This window comes from Asterias amurensis, chromosome 1 (assembly GCF_032118995.1).
Source record: "Asterias amurensis chromosome 1, ASM3211899v1".
Classification (NCBI taxonomy): Eukaryota; Metazoa; Echinodermata; class Asteroidea; order Forcipulatida; family Asteriidae; genus Asterias; species Asterias amurensis.
The window spans coordinates 13,133,952-13,150,403 of NC_092648.1; the positions used below are offsets into that span (position 1 = coordinate 13,133,952).

Sequence of the window (16,452 nt, forward strand, 5' to 3'; positions counted from 1 at the left end):
AAGTTTGAATTTAGATAGGTCTGGAAATCCTTATCCCTGTATGTGACCATGTCTGATTCAAACCAAGAATCACGAGTCATTAGAAATAAATATTTCAGACAAGAGCATACAGGCCTGGAATTACACGGCCCTTGGTCTTGGCCTTGGTGCCCCTTCAACAAGGTCTCATTTCCCAAAGTGCCCTTTGCAAAATGAAAATGGCCTTGCCCTCTAAAAGATGAAATTCTAGGCCGCCCTGATCTATCGTTGGGGGAATCCGAGACAAACAAATCAGAAAAATTACACATAATCCAATACGTCACAGATGTCAACCTTTGCTCAGCTCTCCAGCCAACACTTGTATTTGCCTCATATTTGTCATCTAAACAATAATACAGTTGTAGAAAATACTATCGGTCACTTGTATCAGATGTGAAGTCTTCTGGTCAAACATGAATTGGAGAGTATTCATTTATGGTCCATTAGAGTTTTTAAGACTCAAGGAGATGCATTTCAGATTGGTATACAATTCCAGTTTAACTCTTCATTAAGGTTCAGATGTTCATGATAATTGTCAGAGGCAAGTTTTGGGTTTGTTATACAGCCACTTGTTTATTTCACTCGTCATAAATTATTTTGTACAACAACATTTGACTGAAATATGCAAATAAGTCTTTGACTTAATCACTACTTTTCCCCCCACAAATGAATGTTCATTCTGTTACTTTACAATCTAAAGACAAGCAAACTAATTTAGCATATATTTCAATTTAAAAACAAACCGAACACACATGCGTCATGAGGACTTGGTGTAGTCTAAAACATAAACAGGGCTTATTTACAGTTTGTTCCATACACCTTTGTCTTTTTCTTCAGAACAAGTACAGGGTGATTTTTTCTTTAAAATTATGTTATAAAAAAAAACAAAAAAAAATTAAAAAAACATTATGTACACAAATTTACAAAGCTGCAATTTAAAATAAAGATGTACTATTTGAAAATGATGTCAAACACGAAGTTACTACAGCAAGGGACACAGACTCACTCGTTTTGAAACAACACCCACTATAACTACGAATGCTCGTCTAATGGTAGTCGGTCGAAACAAAACAAGTCAGAAAAGGCAATGTACATTGTGTCCTTGCACATTTGCTATTTTTAGTGGTGTTTGCACGGCCATATAAAAACTCTGATCATTCATAGATGCAAGTCATCTTGCTTTCCAAGCAGAATTCTAAAACAAACGCTTATAGCGCAAACAATTTACCCAAGTTGAGAGGAGCCACAGTTTGTCATGAATCTCATCAATACAAATTCCTCTTTGCTAGTGGAGAGTTTACCTTTAAATTTATTCATGACTAGCCAACAGGGCCAGTAAAGTTGTCATTCACGAGTCCGCCAGTTTGTTCACCATATTTCATGTAAAAAAGGGGTTCTTTTCAACACTGAACTAGCCAGCTGGACCACTTGGAGTGAATTTCGACCGGTCCTTTGATGTTTTAACTGACGTTTGGCTAGGCAGCAGACCACTGTTAAAGGAGAACCCTATAGTGCCTATGTATTCAAGTCATGGATGAACAAAGCTTTCTCTGTTTTTTTTTTACAGCTGCAACAAAGTTGAATTTAAGCATTGATACCTCGTCGAGACATGAGTACATTTGCTCTTTTGTTTGCCCGGTTCTGCTTAGCTCCTGCTCGTCTATCTTCACGTGTCTTCAGTACTGGCTTCTTCAATGTGTCCTTGGCTTTCTGGATATTCGATGTCGTTGTCTTGTAGAGAGTGGACACCTGAAGGGGTTTCAGCTTACCTGGTTGACAAAGAACAAAACAGAAGCGAATATATATATTAATCGTGTTGCTCATGCAATGATCAATAACATACTAAAGAAAACATTGATTAAATTAGCCCATCCCAAGAAATATGTTGGCATGGCGGAAGGGCTATCAGTTTAATCAATTGCTTTATTCTTGATTATAACCAATAGCATAGCATTCTTATGATCCAACGTGTATTAGACCCCTTGCATATGATGTCACAAACCAAAAACAGTCCCTTTACTAAAGACAATGAAATGCTATCATTGGCTGAGAATCGACGTTACAGTGCAAACGCGTGCTCATTGCCATTGTTTGGCATCAAAAATAGTGTCCAATGCAAATTGTCTGTAAAGAAACATGACATTCTCTCACTGAATCTAATGTTATGCCCCACCTAAGTTGTTCATTAAGGATGAATGCCCTTTAGGTTATATGACTAATGCACAATCACAATAAAGTGTCCATATTGTTGACAAACAGGGTTGATTAATTGATTCCAGAACTTACCAGTGTGGGGCTTATATCCGAGTGGCTTATTGAGGGAAGCTTTGAGGTCAAAAGAAGGCTTGTTTGGGGTCTGACTAGACTTGAAGGGAGTGATGGCACCTGAAAAAAAGAAAAGAAAAACAAACATATTTAAGGTTTTATTCATTGGCAATGACTTTGAACAGGCCTTTAAAAATCATGGCGGCCACAGCCAGCGATGCCGTTTTCTTCTGTTGGCACTCTTCACCAATTTAAAAGCTCCATATACAAATAATTGATGAAGCCCAAGCCAGAGCCTAAGTTAATATTTGTTAAGGCCTTACGCAAGTTAAGAAATACAGACAACTGGAGTATTCAAGTTTAAACCAGGGGCTTTGTTCGAAATTTTAGCTTAGGCTCTGTCTCTTGGCTTTGTTTGGTGTTGAGAATACGCGAACAACATTCCTCCAAAATTTATGATAGTGTCCAACCCAGAGTCTAAGCTGAGGTTTAAAATGAGGCCCAGGTTATTCTTAAGAACATCTGTTAAAGCATTTCACTCAAAGCTACTTACCTCCAATTGACTTTCGTAATTCTCCAATTGACTTCCGTGAGTCCCCAAGTGATTTTCTCGAAGAGAACTCTGCAATCTTTTTGGCTGAAGCGTCGAGAACCGACACAGACTTTCTCGGGCCCGGTGTAGATTTTCTCTTCAATTTGGGCTCAATTCCACCGCCGAGGAGCACAGCGGCCCTTGTAGGGGTCTTCAGACGTGATGTCTTGAAGGTCACTGTCTTGGAGGCGGTGCCTTTGAGGATTGACGGTTTGTTTGTCGAGGTCTTGGTGCTGGCAGCACGACTTTTTGTCAGGGATGTCTTGGGCGACATGAAGGTCAGGTTGCCAGGGCGGGCTCGGGAGACTGGCTTGGCTGCCTGTTGGTTTCAGGAAAACAAAATTGACATATATGTAAGAATATATTATTTCCACAGGATTATGTATCATTATGTACAACATCCAGTTGTTTTACAAGCTCTTAAACAGGGACCAATTTCATAAAGCTGCTTAAGCCTGAAAAGTAGCTAAACACCGTAAAATTATGCTTACCAAAATAAGGTTACCAGCCAAAACACCAACTCGTACACGTATGTACTATCTACGACTGGTACCATGCTAAGCAGAAATTGCTAAGGCAGTTTTTTTCTGGTTAAGCAGCTCTATCAAATTAGGCCCTTATGCTATAGGGGTTGTCTTTTTAGTTTACCTTTTTGGCAGTAGACTGCGGTGTGCGATGTGTGGTCAGGGTCTCAACGGCTGCCTTGGCTTCATCAGCAATTAGCTATAAATGTGCATACAGGAAATATAGTGAGTTAGATTCAAGATTGGATGAAATGAGGTGTGAATTGAATTCTCGATACTAATTGTTTACTGTACATCTACTTAACGGACTATTAACACACACACCATAAATTACAATAACACAATGCAGTTGAATATTACATTCTGATTCTACATAATTAAAAATTATCTAGGCCTATTTAATAACTAATAATTGCTAAAGTCTCAGCTCAGCAATTTCAAAAGCATCAGGTGTATATCAGGATATGAAAATTGTTTTACACTAACAATATAAAAACCATAATATAACAATGCAATTTTATAAATCAGCAAAATGACACAAACAGGAAGGGGTAGTGGGGTAGAGCATGAAACAGTCTGTAAAAAAGCCTTTCAATCATTCAATTCTAAAAAGGTTACAACGTAATTCAATAAATATCAAGTCTACACAGTTTTTGAGTCTCTAGTGGCTGTGCTTGTATAGTTTGTGGGGAAGCACAGGTTGTAAGCAGATAGTGTACCTCAATACAACAAAGGGAATAAAATGAAAACAAGAAATAAAAACAATCAAGCAAGCAACATCAAATCAATTGTTTACATTTATCACAGACAAATCATCATTCAAAAACAGTTCAGAAAGCAAATGCATGATGTGATACAGCAAATAAGAAACCAACAAAATATATGACAATGAAAGCAATTGAAAAGAAGAATATATCCAGAGCAAGGGAAAGAAGATCAAGAAAGATGGGGGGGGGGGCACAGATACATTAGAGGTAGAAATACATATGGTTGAGAAACATCAAAAATCATTGAATGACTAGATGAAAAGTTAACACATTTTGCAGCAGGGAGTCAAAATCCTCTTTTCCTCATCTCACAGATAAACTTTTATGGATCTATAAACTGTTAGGCCCGGAACAAAACAAAATGCACGCTAGAAAAACCGACAAGCAAAACTGATATACAAAATATTTACAACTCAACGTCATAGTCTTCTTCCCCCACATCTGTGAGAGGACAAGGCCATTTTTTATTTTGCAAGGGCACTTCCATTGAAAGTCGATGGGAAACTTTTGAAGGGACACCAAGGCCAAGACCAGGGCAACAAGGCCATAGCTTTCCTGTAATTCCAAGCGTGGAATTGATGTCAAATCTCATCCCAAACATATATAATTCAATCAGACTGACCTTTGCCCTCTTGACTGAAGCCGACAGAGTATCCGTTCTCTTTCTCTTCCGTGCCAGATAGTCATCAATTGACTCCATCTTATTGAAGTTGGTCTGATGGATGCGGGACCAGTCCTTGTTGCCAGGGGTTACGGGCTTGATGACCTTTGACCTCGGCTTGGGAATTTTACTCTGGAGAGCAACTGTTGGATTCGTAAGTTTAAAAAAACCTGTCAAAATCTGGACATTAAAAAGTTACTTGAAGCAAGCCTGATTTAAAGCAATTCACTGAGTCTTGTTGCCCTCTTACTGTCTGACCATTATCGTTACATGATTTCAATTATACAGTTCTAAAATATAATATCATGTGGCGAGGACATCTGCACAGTCACAGTTAACACGCAGATCACTCTGTGCACAGGTGTTCCATAGAACAACCTGCAACTGTTGAGTAGTTGGGGATAGTTGGTCAGCTTACTGGCAAATATTACTGAGGGTAAGAGGAAGAAAGTATCTAGTGTAGTCAAAGCCTCAAGGAAAGTAACAACTTTATAAACTTCGATGCATTTGTTGGTTGAAATACAAAGCAACAGATAAAAGGTGAAAAATTATAGTAAAAACAAATTGTAAACATTATGGAACATTACGGAAGTGTAAACAATATGTGTTTACACAAAGGAGCAACTCAACTTGACAGCTAATTTAAAAAAAGGCACTTTGGATAACTAGAATCTGTGGGTTAAACACTTACACTGTTCTTCAGCCGCCTTTTCCAGCTCAGCCATGATCACTCTTTTCATCTCAGGGTCACTCTCAATGACGGTCATCTCCTCCTCCTCCTTCTGCTGCTCTACCTCGAAGGTCCTACGACGAGTAACAGCAGCAACAGGGGGTGTCAAGACAGTCTCGGAAAGGGTGCTGTCTCCTTTAGGGGTAACGCTTCTTGTGGCTCTTCGCAGCGGCTGTGGATCGGCTGGCGCGGGGCTGGTCATGACGGGGAGTGCATTATTGGTCTTTGGGGTGACGCTTCTTGTCGTTCTCCTTAGTTGCTTTTGGAGGGTTGGTTCAGAGGTGGCCTCAGGAAGGGATGTAGTTTCCGTCTTGGGGGTTACGCTTCTTGTGGCTCGCCTTAGCGGCCTGGGTGAAGTAACTGCAGGAGTCGCTACTTTCTGCAAACAAATAATGTGAATTTTCAGATGAAAACAACTTTCATTTTTCTCTTGTGAATGAAAACCGTTATGAACGACAATGATTGCTCCAGATCAAGTACACATCCAAGAAAGAATTCCGCAGTTACAGATCTACAAAGACAATATTTTTCTTTTGGAGGGTATTTGTGTAGTAAGATAAGTTGCATAATTCATGCAGATGATGTAACAATTTGAGGCTCATAATTGCCAGATATAAGGCTGTGTCAGAATTGGCAGCAACAGCTAGATTTCCACGTCATCCTATGTTGAGGTATGGGACGTCCTTAGCAACACCCTTAGTTACAGCCGTTGCTGTAGATGCCAATTCGGATACAGACCTAGTCTATTATTTATCTCAGATCCTCTATGATATATTTGTTAACCTTTTTGTTTGTGCCGCATGTGAACTTTGACTGTTGCCAGTTTCCATCTGTTACCTTAGAAATGATATGCTTTTTCACACACTTTCATGTGGATGTGGCGCATAAAAGTGTCAAAAGAAACCTTTGCATTTTCTACACCAAAGTGCTTAAAGGGCACTGTACACATTTGGTAATTGCCAAAGACCATTCTTCTCACTTGGTGTATCCCATCATAACCATAAAATAACAAGCCTATGAAAATTTGGGCTCAATTGGCCATCGAAGTTGTAAGAAAATTATGAAAGAATAAACACCCTTGCTAGACGAGTTTTTTTGCTTGCAAGAAGTCTTTTATTATTTTAGTGAGAAACTACCTCTGTCTCAAAAACTACTTTACTTCAGAGGGAGTCGTTTCCCACAATATTTTATACTATGAACAGCTCTCCAATGCTTGTTACCAAGTCAGTTTTTAAGTTAATATTTGTTTTGAGTAATTACCAAAGGTGTACCTTCCCTTTAATCATGTCAGTATCCTTGAAACCTCATGCATAGCGCGCTAGTTGAGATGATTATTACTTTAGTTAAAATGGAGACTTTGTATTTACGTGTTCTGGCGTCTCTACCACAGTTGGCTTGATAATCTCCTTAGCTCTCTTGCGGCCCTTCCTTCCCTTTCGTACTACCTTCTTGGGAGGGGCTTCTTCACTGGGTTTTGTCTCCTCTGGTTCCTGGCAACAAAAAGAATCATTCAAGAATTAAACACTGAACATTCACTCTGTTTTATATCATCACAACAAAGTAATAAATACACACACATTTTGTTATACAAACTATCAATTTTTGTTTCATAAAACCACTTTTAAGTCTGGTTGCTTAACAGTTTTGAATCACACCTTTCAATAGAGCTGTTTAAGCACAATTTCATAGAGCTGTTTAAGCACAAAATAATTATGCTTACCAGAATAAGATAAAGTCACATAGTAAAGTCACATTTATGACTGCAATGCAATCCCGCTCATTTTTGCTAAGCAATATTTCCTGTTCAAAAGTAGCTCTGTGAAATTGGTACCAGGTTGCTTAAAACCCATTTGGCTAGTAGAGACTTTTGAATACCTCATTAGCGGATGAGCTTGCAGATTCTGATGCTGATGCTGATGTTGCAGAAGACTCTGTTCCACTCTTGTCGTCACAACTCGACACTCCATCTAGAGGAAGGGATCCTTGTTGGGTGTAGTACTTCTTCAGCTCTTCAATGATTGCATCTGTCTGTAACCACAATTATTCAGATCAATTTGAGTGAAAAGGTACTGTTTGAACTACTAAGTATAAAGGCTTTAAAATCTAAGCTTAAAAACTAAATTATCAAATAGCCTGTTTGATAGTTTCATACTTCTCTCTCTCTTCATGCAAAGCTAATTTTATGTAAACTACCGTAAGTCAAACTATTGACAATTGTTGTGGTGAGTTTTGCAGGTTTTTATGCAAGCTTATAAAATAGGCCTCAATGTAGAAAAAATCCCTGAGCTGACAAAAAAACATGTTTAAATATCGATTTAATTATTAAGTTGTATTCGCCAAAACTGCATATAATAGATGGCAGGTTCCTGTACTCTAGTCCAAGAACTATGACATGACTCGGAGGTTTGTTACGCTAGGCGGAGGCGTTAGCGGAACAAACCTAGCATGGGCATGCATGATGGGTATCATGTTAATAATATTTTTGGGGAAATTAGTTTGGCAAACGCCCCAGTTACCTTGGTTGGTCTACACCCCAATTACTCAACGATTCAATCAAATGAATTAATGTTAAGAAGTTTTTTGTTTTAATTGGGCTTGAATGAATTGAATGAAGAAAAGTTTTCAAAATTAAAATTTAACTTTAACAATTACATAGGCTATAAAAATACTAGTTGCGATAATCGTAACCCTCCTCCCGACGGGAGGAGGGTTACGATTATCGCAATTATAAAAATACAAGTTCACACTTCATTCAATTCAAATTCAATGTTCAATTCACATTTCAAAGTCATTTCAACTAATTTAATTTTAATCAACATCATTAAAAAACAAACCAAAAACATTAATTTCACATTTCAATCCCCATTTCAAGGCATTTCATTCACCATTCCAAACAAAACAGCCAATAAAAAATAACAATATCAATAATATAAAAAAAGTATTATAAATATAACATAATAAATATTAATAATATAAATTTATATTATGAACATTTTAACATCTATTAATGACATCATTCAATGTTCAACTTAAAAACAAAATAAATAAACACAAGCAAACAAAATAATTGTAATTTAAAATGAAATAGGGGCGACTCTGAGGATCTATGTCATGGCGACTTTGCTTTGCTGCGGCTATTGGCGGAATGGTAGGGCGAGTCGAGTTGTCTCAAGTAAAAAATGATCAGTTTTCTCACCTTCATATTTGCCTTTATCCCAGCTTTCTTCGCAAGACGCTGCAGCTCAGCACGTTTCATTCCGTCCAGTTCAGTCAAGTCCTCCATATTGTTATCAATTTGATATCTTCACAAGGAAATCCAATTCAATTTTGCAAAAATTTGTATTCCAACTTCGCGGCGGCAGCGGCAGCAGCAGCGTGAAAAAGCAATGTATACTGAACTGGCCGTTGAAGGTTCAAAAGACCCGCTACGTGATCAGTGAATGGTTGATTCGCGGTTGATCGAATCATTGGCAATGTGTGATTGGTCAGTTATTTAACCGACGGCTTTTGCAAGTCGATGGTAAGGTCGAGCGCCCTCAAGCTTTGGTTTTTATATATTTTTTCGAATGTTGGGCCCGGGCCTGGGATGGGCCGGGTTTTATGGCTTATCATAATCGGACAACTTTTTGATAAACCACACAAATCATCACTTGAAAAGAAAAACATGAATAATTTAATGTTCCTTATTATTAAACCAAAGTTAGCTAAGTAAAGTGTGACTCCGACTGCTCACTTTAGGTGCTTGCGAAATTGAGCCCCCACCCCACACTTGCGTTCGCCGTGGATGCGCATTGTTACGTCACTCATTTGCGGCCCTTACGCGCGTTGGCGATGACGCAGACAATGAAGCGTCGTGCAAAAGTTGCCATCACCCCTGTTGAATGTTTACAAGCAAAACAAACAAAAACTTACTTGTCATTGATTATGAAGACTGTGCACGTATCAAAAAGCTAGCTCTCAACTCGGAACATCTCTGATCGAAGAAGTTCATCTTGAGACAATCTTTTCTCAGAGGAAGTCTTCATCATTCATCACAATGTCTGCCATCATGAGTAGCCGCATCTTTAAGATGACTAGAGCAGCCCTCAGAGTATCTCGTAATGTTACCTCAATAAGGTCAAGGTCTGGCTTTCCACGGTCTTATCAGCAATATAAAGTTAGTATTAACACTATAATATTCCATATATCCATTTCTTGAAATAAGATGCCGCTGTCCATAATCAAATATTTCTTTAAATTGTTTTGATAATGATATTGTCACCTCATTACTCGGCATGACCACGGTTGGCTGGAATTGATTTGTGGGGAAATATAACAACTCCCCAATATTCCATTTTGAGAAAAGCAAGTACAGAGATAAGTTGATTTGCCAAAAAAGGGACAAAAGTTCAACGAGTCCGAGATGCTATTCAGAGAAGATCCAATAGGATGCATTTATAACTTTGAATGAACAAAAAAGAAGCCCTCCAAACTATCCAGAAATCTTACAAGAAACAACATTTTTTGAGTTAGGCTGTTTTAACATGGGAGGGCTGTTGCCAAACCCTTTTTTTTTATGATACCGGCTACAAAGTTATAGAAAAGAAGATTGATTTGGGATTGTAAGACAATGTTTGCAAAATTACTCATGCGTAAGTGACCTGTTGGCATGCACTGTGCTTGGTTGAGTTGCCTGTAAAAGTTTCCTGTGTAACCATGGAGGAAGGATGACCCTAAAAAACCTTCAAATTCAGGAGATAACACTTAAGCTGACAAATTCATAAATAAAGCTCCTATAACACAAAATGTTCTAAAGAGATGTAATATAACATGTCTGGGTTTTCTTGCAGTGTGGGGACCCAATGAAATCGTGGGAACAAGCTGTTGGTATGCTGGGAATGACAGCAGCCATCATGGGCCCACTTGGCTATTTCCTCGCTCACATCGAGGAATATAAAGCCAGAGATGATGAGGACGAAGACGAGGCTTAGAGGACAACATGGCAATGCCTACCTACAACTGGATACAGTCAACCATTACCGAATAATAGGAAACATGTAGTTTTTAGAATTCTTCAAAACAAGTAACACTTTATTTTACCAAACATAGAATTGTTCAATTAAACATCAAACACTTGTCAGTTTTTATAATAATGAAAACACTTTTAAGCATTAATAAACAAGAACAGTTGGCAGATAAAAGAGCTAGTGCTACACTGTGATATTTTACTACCATGGTGGAATTATAACCTGATCTCTGGAACCCCCAAACCATTTTTTGTTTGTTCACATGCTAAATAAGAAACTATGAAGACAGAATTAATTTAATAATATTGTGTGAAGTTAGTTACACAAGATATCAACAAGCAACAGATTGTTTCCTGATCTTAACCCATCAAAACTAACACAACTTTTTCAACAAATTCAAAAATGTTGTGTGTGCAATTAAACAATGCAGAAACCTTGAAAATGTTTAGTGTTGTTATCTTAGTGTTTAGTGTACGTTCTGTCAGTTGACCATCAATTGAAGTTAACCTTCAATGTTGTGTATAGAAATGTCTAGTTTTTTAACAAGAAATTTTGAACTGACTAGGAATGCCTAACAAAAAATCTTTAAAATAGTCCATAAATCTTTTTATCTTTTTACCTCTAACATTCTGACCACAAATCATGTCCAAATGCAACAAAATCAAATTGATTTTTTTTTTTTACTTTCCACCTAAATACACTGTATTACAAATAAACAAACCATCCAAAAACTCCTATCCCACTTGATATAGACTCAGTTAAAGATAACCATATCGGTGAATGACACATGTTTGTTTTGCAATGGTCTTCCTCCCAACGTCGAGAGCTCCATCCATCAAGAATCCATAGTTTCCCAGTAAGTAGACTGCAGACTTGTTTGCATTCAATACTCCAGTCTCCTCTTAATCCCCCCACTCTGTTGAATCATCTTGCCTCCTGTTTTACTTTGCCTCAGCGTCACCCATCCATTGTACAGAGATCCAGGTGGGTATTGCTAGAATACCAAAGCTGAACGTCACTGCAGCCAGGGTTAGATCCTGTGTATAAGAACATAGACTGTTTGATAGCGAAATTTGCTGTGATATTGAAACTTAACAAAGAAAAACATAATATGATATTAATTTACAAACAAAACAGCAGTATAGAACACTTCACCAAACAGACATGGAAGCACAAAAAGTACCACTGACCTAGACGGTCACTGGTACTCCTAGTGGTAAGTAGGAAGCTAGTGTATATTTAGGCCCGCACTTATTTGCGCAGTGACCGTTTTCCCCCTCTTTTTCTTGGGGGCAGGGGGGGGGGGAGTATACTGGAAACATAACAGCGTCGGCTATTTTTGTATAGTGTCAAAGAGGGTGCTTTAGAAATTTGCTATAAAAGTAAAACTTAGTTAACCCCTGGGCCTCGCCCTGCCTACAACAGTTAGTTACAATTTATGTGATTTACTTTTATTTGACAAATTATCTTGCTTGAGTTGAAGTGAAATATTTATTTAGAAAGATTACAGTACACAAGGACCATTTGACTTTAAATCACAAGTCATTGCTTGCAGGAACACTACTGGTACTGTCATGACTGCAGTAAAAACACTGACAAGTGACCATTATGGCAGTACACTTATAAAGTAAGAAAACCGTCACGTGACGGAATCGTATTGTTAACTTATCTTTTAAGCAAGTCCTTTGTTTTACTCTTCTTTCTCTAGGCATGCTAGCCTACAAATACAACCACACAACACATTTACAAACTCCGTTTTTTTTTTAACTTGTCTATACACGGTGTACTTTACGTTAACTCTTTACAAGGTTGATGTACACACAAATAATGTAAATTTAACAAACATGATGTGCAAAGAGAGTCATGAGAGAGAGAGTGCGTACCTTTTTCGAGATGGGGTTTTCCACCACGCCTTTCCTTTTGTGAATGTTCCTCTTCGAAACTGACATAAGTTGCCGAAGAACAAGGCCCTGTCCACTGAACAAACGCCCAAATACTGCTCCAGACGTAAACATCATCATACAGCAGGGATAATGAGATATTTCCGGCAGAATATCTCTTCACGATGATGGTTGAATCAATAGAGTTTTACACTTTTGTTTGCAGGGAAAAAATATGGCCGACAGAGAAAACTTATTAAATGCGCATGTCTCACAAAAAATGAGGAAGTCACTGGCATCCACTTTGGTCCAATCAAAATGCAGCCTCTCACAACGGAGGCGGGGCAGGGACAGTCTCGCATCTCTCTGCGCTGCATGCATGCTAGCTGCATACATGTACCGGTACATCGTGTGTTTGAATAAAACAATTAACAAGTTGAATTTGAAACTAATCCTTAGTTTTTGTTACATGACGAGTCCAGATGATATTGTTTTCAGACCTCAAAACGAGGCGCAGGAATAATGATTTTCTTCATTTCAACTTCCTGTTTCGAACGGAAGACAAGGTCAAACGAGGTCACACTCTTTGTAGCATTTGTTCATGTTACGAAATGGTGCATACTTTTTGATACTTAATATTTTAAATTAAACCAATCAAATGAAGAGGGTACTAAAAAATCAGCATTTTGCTTTTTAAAATTGCTCGAACTCAAAATTTCAAGTATAACAAAGAGCTTGCATTGTTACCAGATGAATATTAAGCACTTTTTTAAAGGTACTTTTATTGCTGAAGTTGACGGGCAGAGGTAACAAGAACAGATAAAGTGACACAACTGATTTTCATACACACACATCCTTTAATAATTTTACTCAAACAATAATTTCATGCAAACTTATGTCAATTAACCACACAGCAAAGCGAGTCTCCACAATCTTTATAACTATGAAATTACACATTAACATGATCTGTACTAGGTCTATTCCAATTAACAATTTGCTTGAATGTCTTTAACTTGTGATATTTACTTTTACGTTTCTTTAATTTTATTAAATCTAAGAACACAATTCTTTTCATGATTTTGTTTTCCTTTTGTGTGCACAATTGTGTATAAAACATGATGAATTTGAAAATAAACAGTGACTTTGTTTAGATTATTCTTGGTATGTTTAAACTTCCGTTTGTGAATGTAATTGACAAGTCACTGAACAGTAAAGTGTATCATCGTTTTGTAGACGTTCTGCATAATCATTATCCAATAATGGTCAGGTTCCTTTCATTAACCCTCCCACTGTCTGTTGTTGCGATTTTCTAGTCAATTGAACAACCATTTGCATGTATAGACCATTTAACTGCACAGGTTGTTAATGGTTACACAGTTGTGTACAGTGAAGTCGTTAGTACACAAACACACAGTACATTGTACACGTACATTCGAAACCATGGCAGATGATATTTAAATGATCTAACAGTAGGAGGGTTAAACAACAATGTCAACATTTACAGTTGCTATAACTTAAATATAAAAATCTACTAAGCAATAGCTACTGCTAAGAAAAGTGCATGAAAACAGCGACAGGGCAATGCATTTATTGTGTCCTGTTTAAAGGGATTACAACATATTTCTTCTTAGCAAGATTTTTCGTGCTTAGCAGATCTGTTTGGTTGTAGTTTTTCGAAACAATTGTTCAAGAGAAAACAGACCATGAACTTTGTGCATGTGACAGAAATGTACTCAAGTACACGAATGTTACAATTGTATAAGGAGGTATCAGAAAGATTTATGGTAAATTGAAAACAAAGTAGATTTGAAAAGATTCGATTTTGAAACATGATTCTGTCGTTTGAACTTAATTAATACTGCTCTGAAAATGTAGGACATGGTCCTCCTATATCATTCGGAATTAGATGTGATCATTGTTTAGTTGCTTATAAAAGTAAGAGCTGAAGAGTCAGCATTTTTTAGTTTTCTGTGTTTCATGGTGTCCAGGATGTTGGCTAGTCTTGGAGATGTGAAGCGTCCTGAACTTGACGGCAACGTGAAACTTCTCCAAGAATGTTAATACAGGTGCAGAAATGAAGACAAATTCACAAGGGAATCCACAGCATAACTGTCGCTTGCTGGAACAATGCTTCTGGTGAAGACAAAGCAGCACTTGATAAAGCTAAGTCCAAATGCTGGCTAATTTTGTTTGTTGGTACATTTCAATGGTGCATTATGAAGACTCGCAGACACTCACTTTAAGACTCGCTCGCTGCTTCTCCCTAATCACGAGCTTTGTAGTCCTCCAGATGTGTCATGATCCAGCAGGGTACAGCTAAGCATCCCAGTGAAATGATTGTTATTCCCGTTACATTCTCCTGTAAAACAATAAAATATACATATTTACAAAGTTTACTCTCGCAGTGTCAATTTTTTTTTATTGAATACTCTTTATAGTGCAGATATGGGCCAATTTCTTAAGCAGAAATATATTCTTAACAACTATCTGCTTAGCAGAGATATTAGTTAGAAGGATACCATTACCAGTCAAAAATTGTACATGAGACATGGTTGTCTGGTTGGTAACCTTTTATTCTGGTAAGCATAAATTATGGTTTTGGCAAGGCAGTTCATTGGGTCTTTTTGTCATTTTTATATCCCTTCCTTCAAAAAGTTTCTCTATAGCAACGCTGCAATGCAATAGACAGATCCAGTAGGCTCCGCCCACAACGCACGTGTGAGACATGGGGCTCTCCAATGCCTTTCTGCACAACTCTGCCACGCGCGCCAAGATACGCGCACGCATGTCGGACCTTATTTGTTGCGATTTGTCGAACCTTTGTTGCGTTGTGATTGGTCAATACGCAATGGGGCGGAGCTTAATGGATAGGTCTATTGCAAGCAAAAAAACATTCATCAAGACATCATTCAATTTCAATCAATCATTTATATACTTTTTTCTCTACTTAAAATTCACTGCCCAATGAATGGAACTTAAATTGAAGCACCCAGGCCCCCAAAAAACCAAGATTGCGATGCGGTCTTTTGGGATTGTTGGGTGTGTTGTTGTCATTGAGTTGCTTGTAGTTGTAGTGAACTTTGTACGAGGGAAAATGGGTAAAGCTAGTTTAGCAAATTTAGGACGAGTTGACTTGATCATGCTGATTGAGTGGCTGAAAAAAGTCGATTGTTATTTTCACTTACCACGGTTGTAAGAGGTGTTTCTGGTTTGCTTGCTCTAATTCCACGTGTTTGGGTGATCACGGACCTCACGGTGGGTACCGATCTGGTGATGACTCCTCTCAAAATACCCGACATTTTGGATGTATTCTCCTGCTTGAACTTCAGGATATTCGGGAATTTAGTAATCGTCAGTGCAGCTTCAAAACGTCTAGCAAACAACCTCTCCACCACCGTGGTGTTTACGTCAACATACAAGTTTGTAGGCCAGACTACCTAACCACATTAACGTGAGTGGTGGCGCTGTTCAAGGAGACCGTTAAAATTTGCAGGGTCAGGAGTGGGTGGGCGGGAAGACATAATTAGGGGGGGAGCTTCATAACTTGGATCGAACCATTCAATTTTGTATGCAGTTTTTTGTTACATTAATTTCGGTATTGTGACCTATAATTCAGGTTGGCATACAAGTTTGGAGGCCAGACTACCTTTCACCAAATTGAAATGAGCATGGGGTCAGGAGTGGGGGTAAGCGGGGACGGCATAACTGGGTGGGGGGGGGGGGGGGGTCTACATAACTTGTTTTGTTTTGTTTTGCTTTGCGAACACACATATATATTTTCTTCGTTTGGCCATAATAATAAGGACTGAGATAGGGGGGCTGCCCGGCTGTGCATGGGTGTGCAATAACCGCCAGAATAACAAGGATAAAATAATGTTGATAAAGTAACAACCAACAAATTCCTTTGTGATTTGTATCCAAAGTGCACGCTGCCAAAACACTCCCCCCGTACATTTCACACAACAGAAATCGTTAGCTATATAGCTACGTGCTAATTAAATCGTTGGGA

At 38.2% G+C, this 16,452-nt stretch overlaps 1 protein-coding gene and 2 long non-coding RNA genes across 3 annotated transcripts; all 3 read right to left on the reverse strand.

Annotated features, from left to right (window-relative positions):
- Positions 1-1,569: 1,569 nt before the first annotated feature.
- LOC139946157 (nucleolar and spindle-associated protein 1-B-like) lies at positions 1,570-8,964 on the reverse strand. The gene is made up of 9 exons (XM_071943781.1): positions 8,754-8,964; positions 7,433-7,585; positions 6,925-7,047; positions 5,519-5,936; positions 4,789-4,970; positions 3,524-3,598; positions 2,837-3,194; positions 2,305-2,403; positions 1,570-1,787 (listed from the first exon to the last, which is right to left on the reverse strand). Exons 1-9 carry the CDS (start codon positions 8,838-8,840, stop codon positions 1,603-1,605), a joined length of 1,680 nt encoding a protein of 559 aa, XP_071799882.1. The 5' UTR covers positions 8,841-8,964; the 3' UTR covers positions 1,570-1,602.
- A 2,428-nt stretch (positions 8,965-11,392) lies between these two features.
- LOC139946185 (uncharacterized) lies at positions 11,393-12,950 on the reverse strand. The gene is made up of 2 exons (XR_011787220.1): positions 12,447-12,950; positions 11,393-11,600 (listed from the first exon to the last, which is right to left on the reverse strand). It is a non-coding gene; the product is annotated as an uncharacterized lncRNA (long non-coding RNA).
- A 330-nt stretch (positions 12,951-13,280) lies between these two features.
- LOC139946191 (uncharacterized) lies at positions 13,281-15,871 on the reverse strand. Its single transcript, XR_011787221.1, has 2 exons — positions 15,629-15,871; positions 13,281-14,802 (listed from the first exon to the last, which is right to left on the reverse strand). It is a non-coding gene; the product is annotated as an uncharacterized lncRNA (long non-coding RNA).
- Between the last annotated feature and the right edge of the window lie 581 nt (positions 15,872-16,452).

What these genes read in the sequence shown, in the direction of transcription:
- LOC139946157 (XM_071943781.1), bottom strand. Translation starts at nt 8,840, where the DNA reads ATGGAGGACTTGACTGAACTGGACGGAATGAAACGTGCTGAGCTGCAG. An exon ending in GGATAAAGGCAAATATGAAG is followed by an intron (nt 7,586 to 8,753) that starts GTGAGAAAACTG and finishes TTGTGGTTACAG; the next exon opens with ACAGATGCAATCATTGAAGA. An exon ending in CGGATATAAGCCCCACACTG is followed by an intron (nt 1,788 to 2,304) that starts GTAAGTTCTGGA and finishes TTTGTCAACCAG; the next exon opens with GTAAGCTGAAACCCCTTCAG.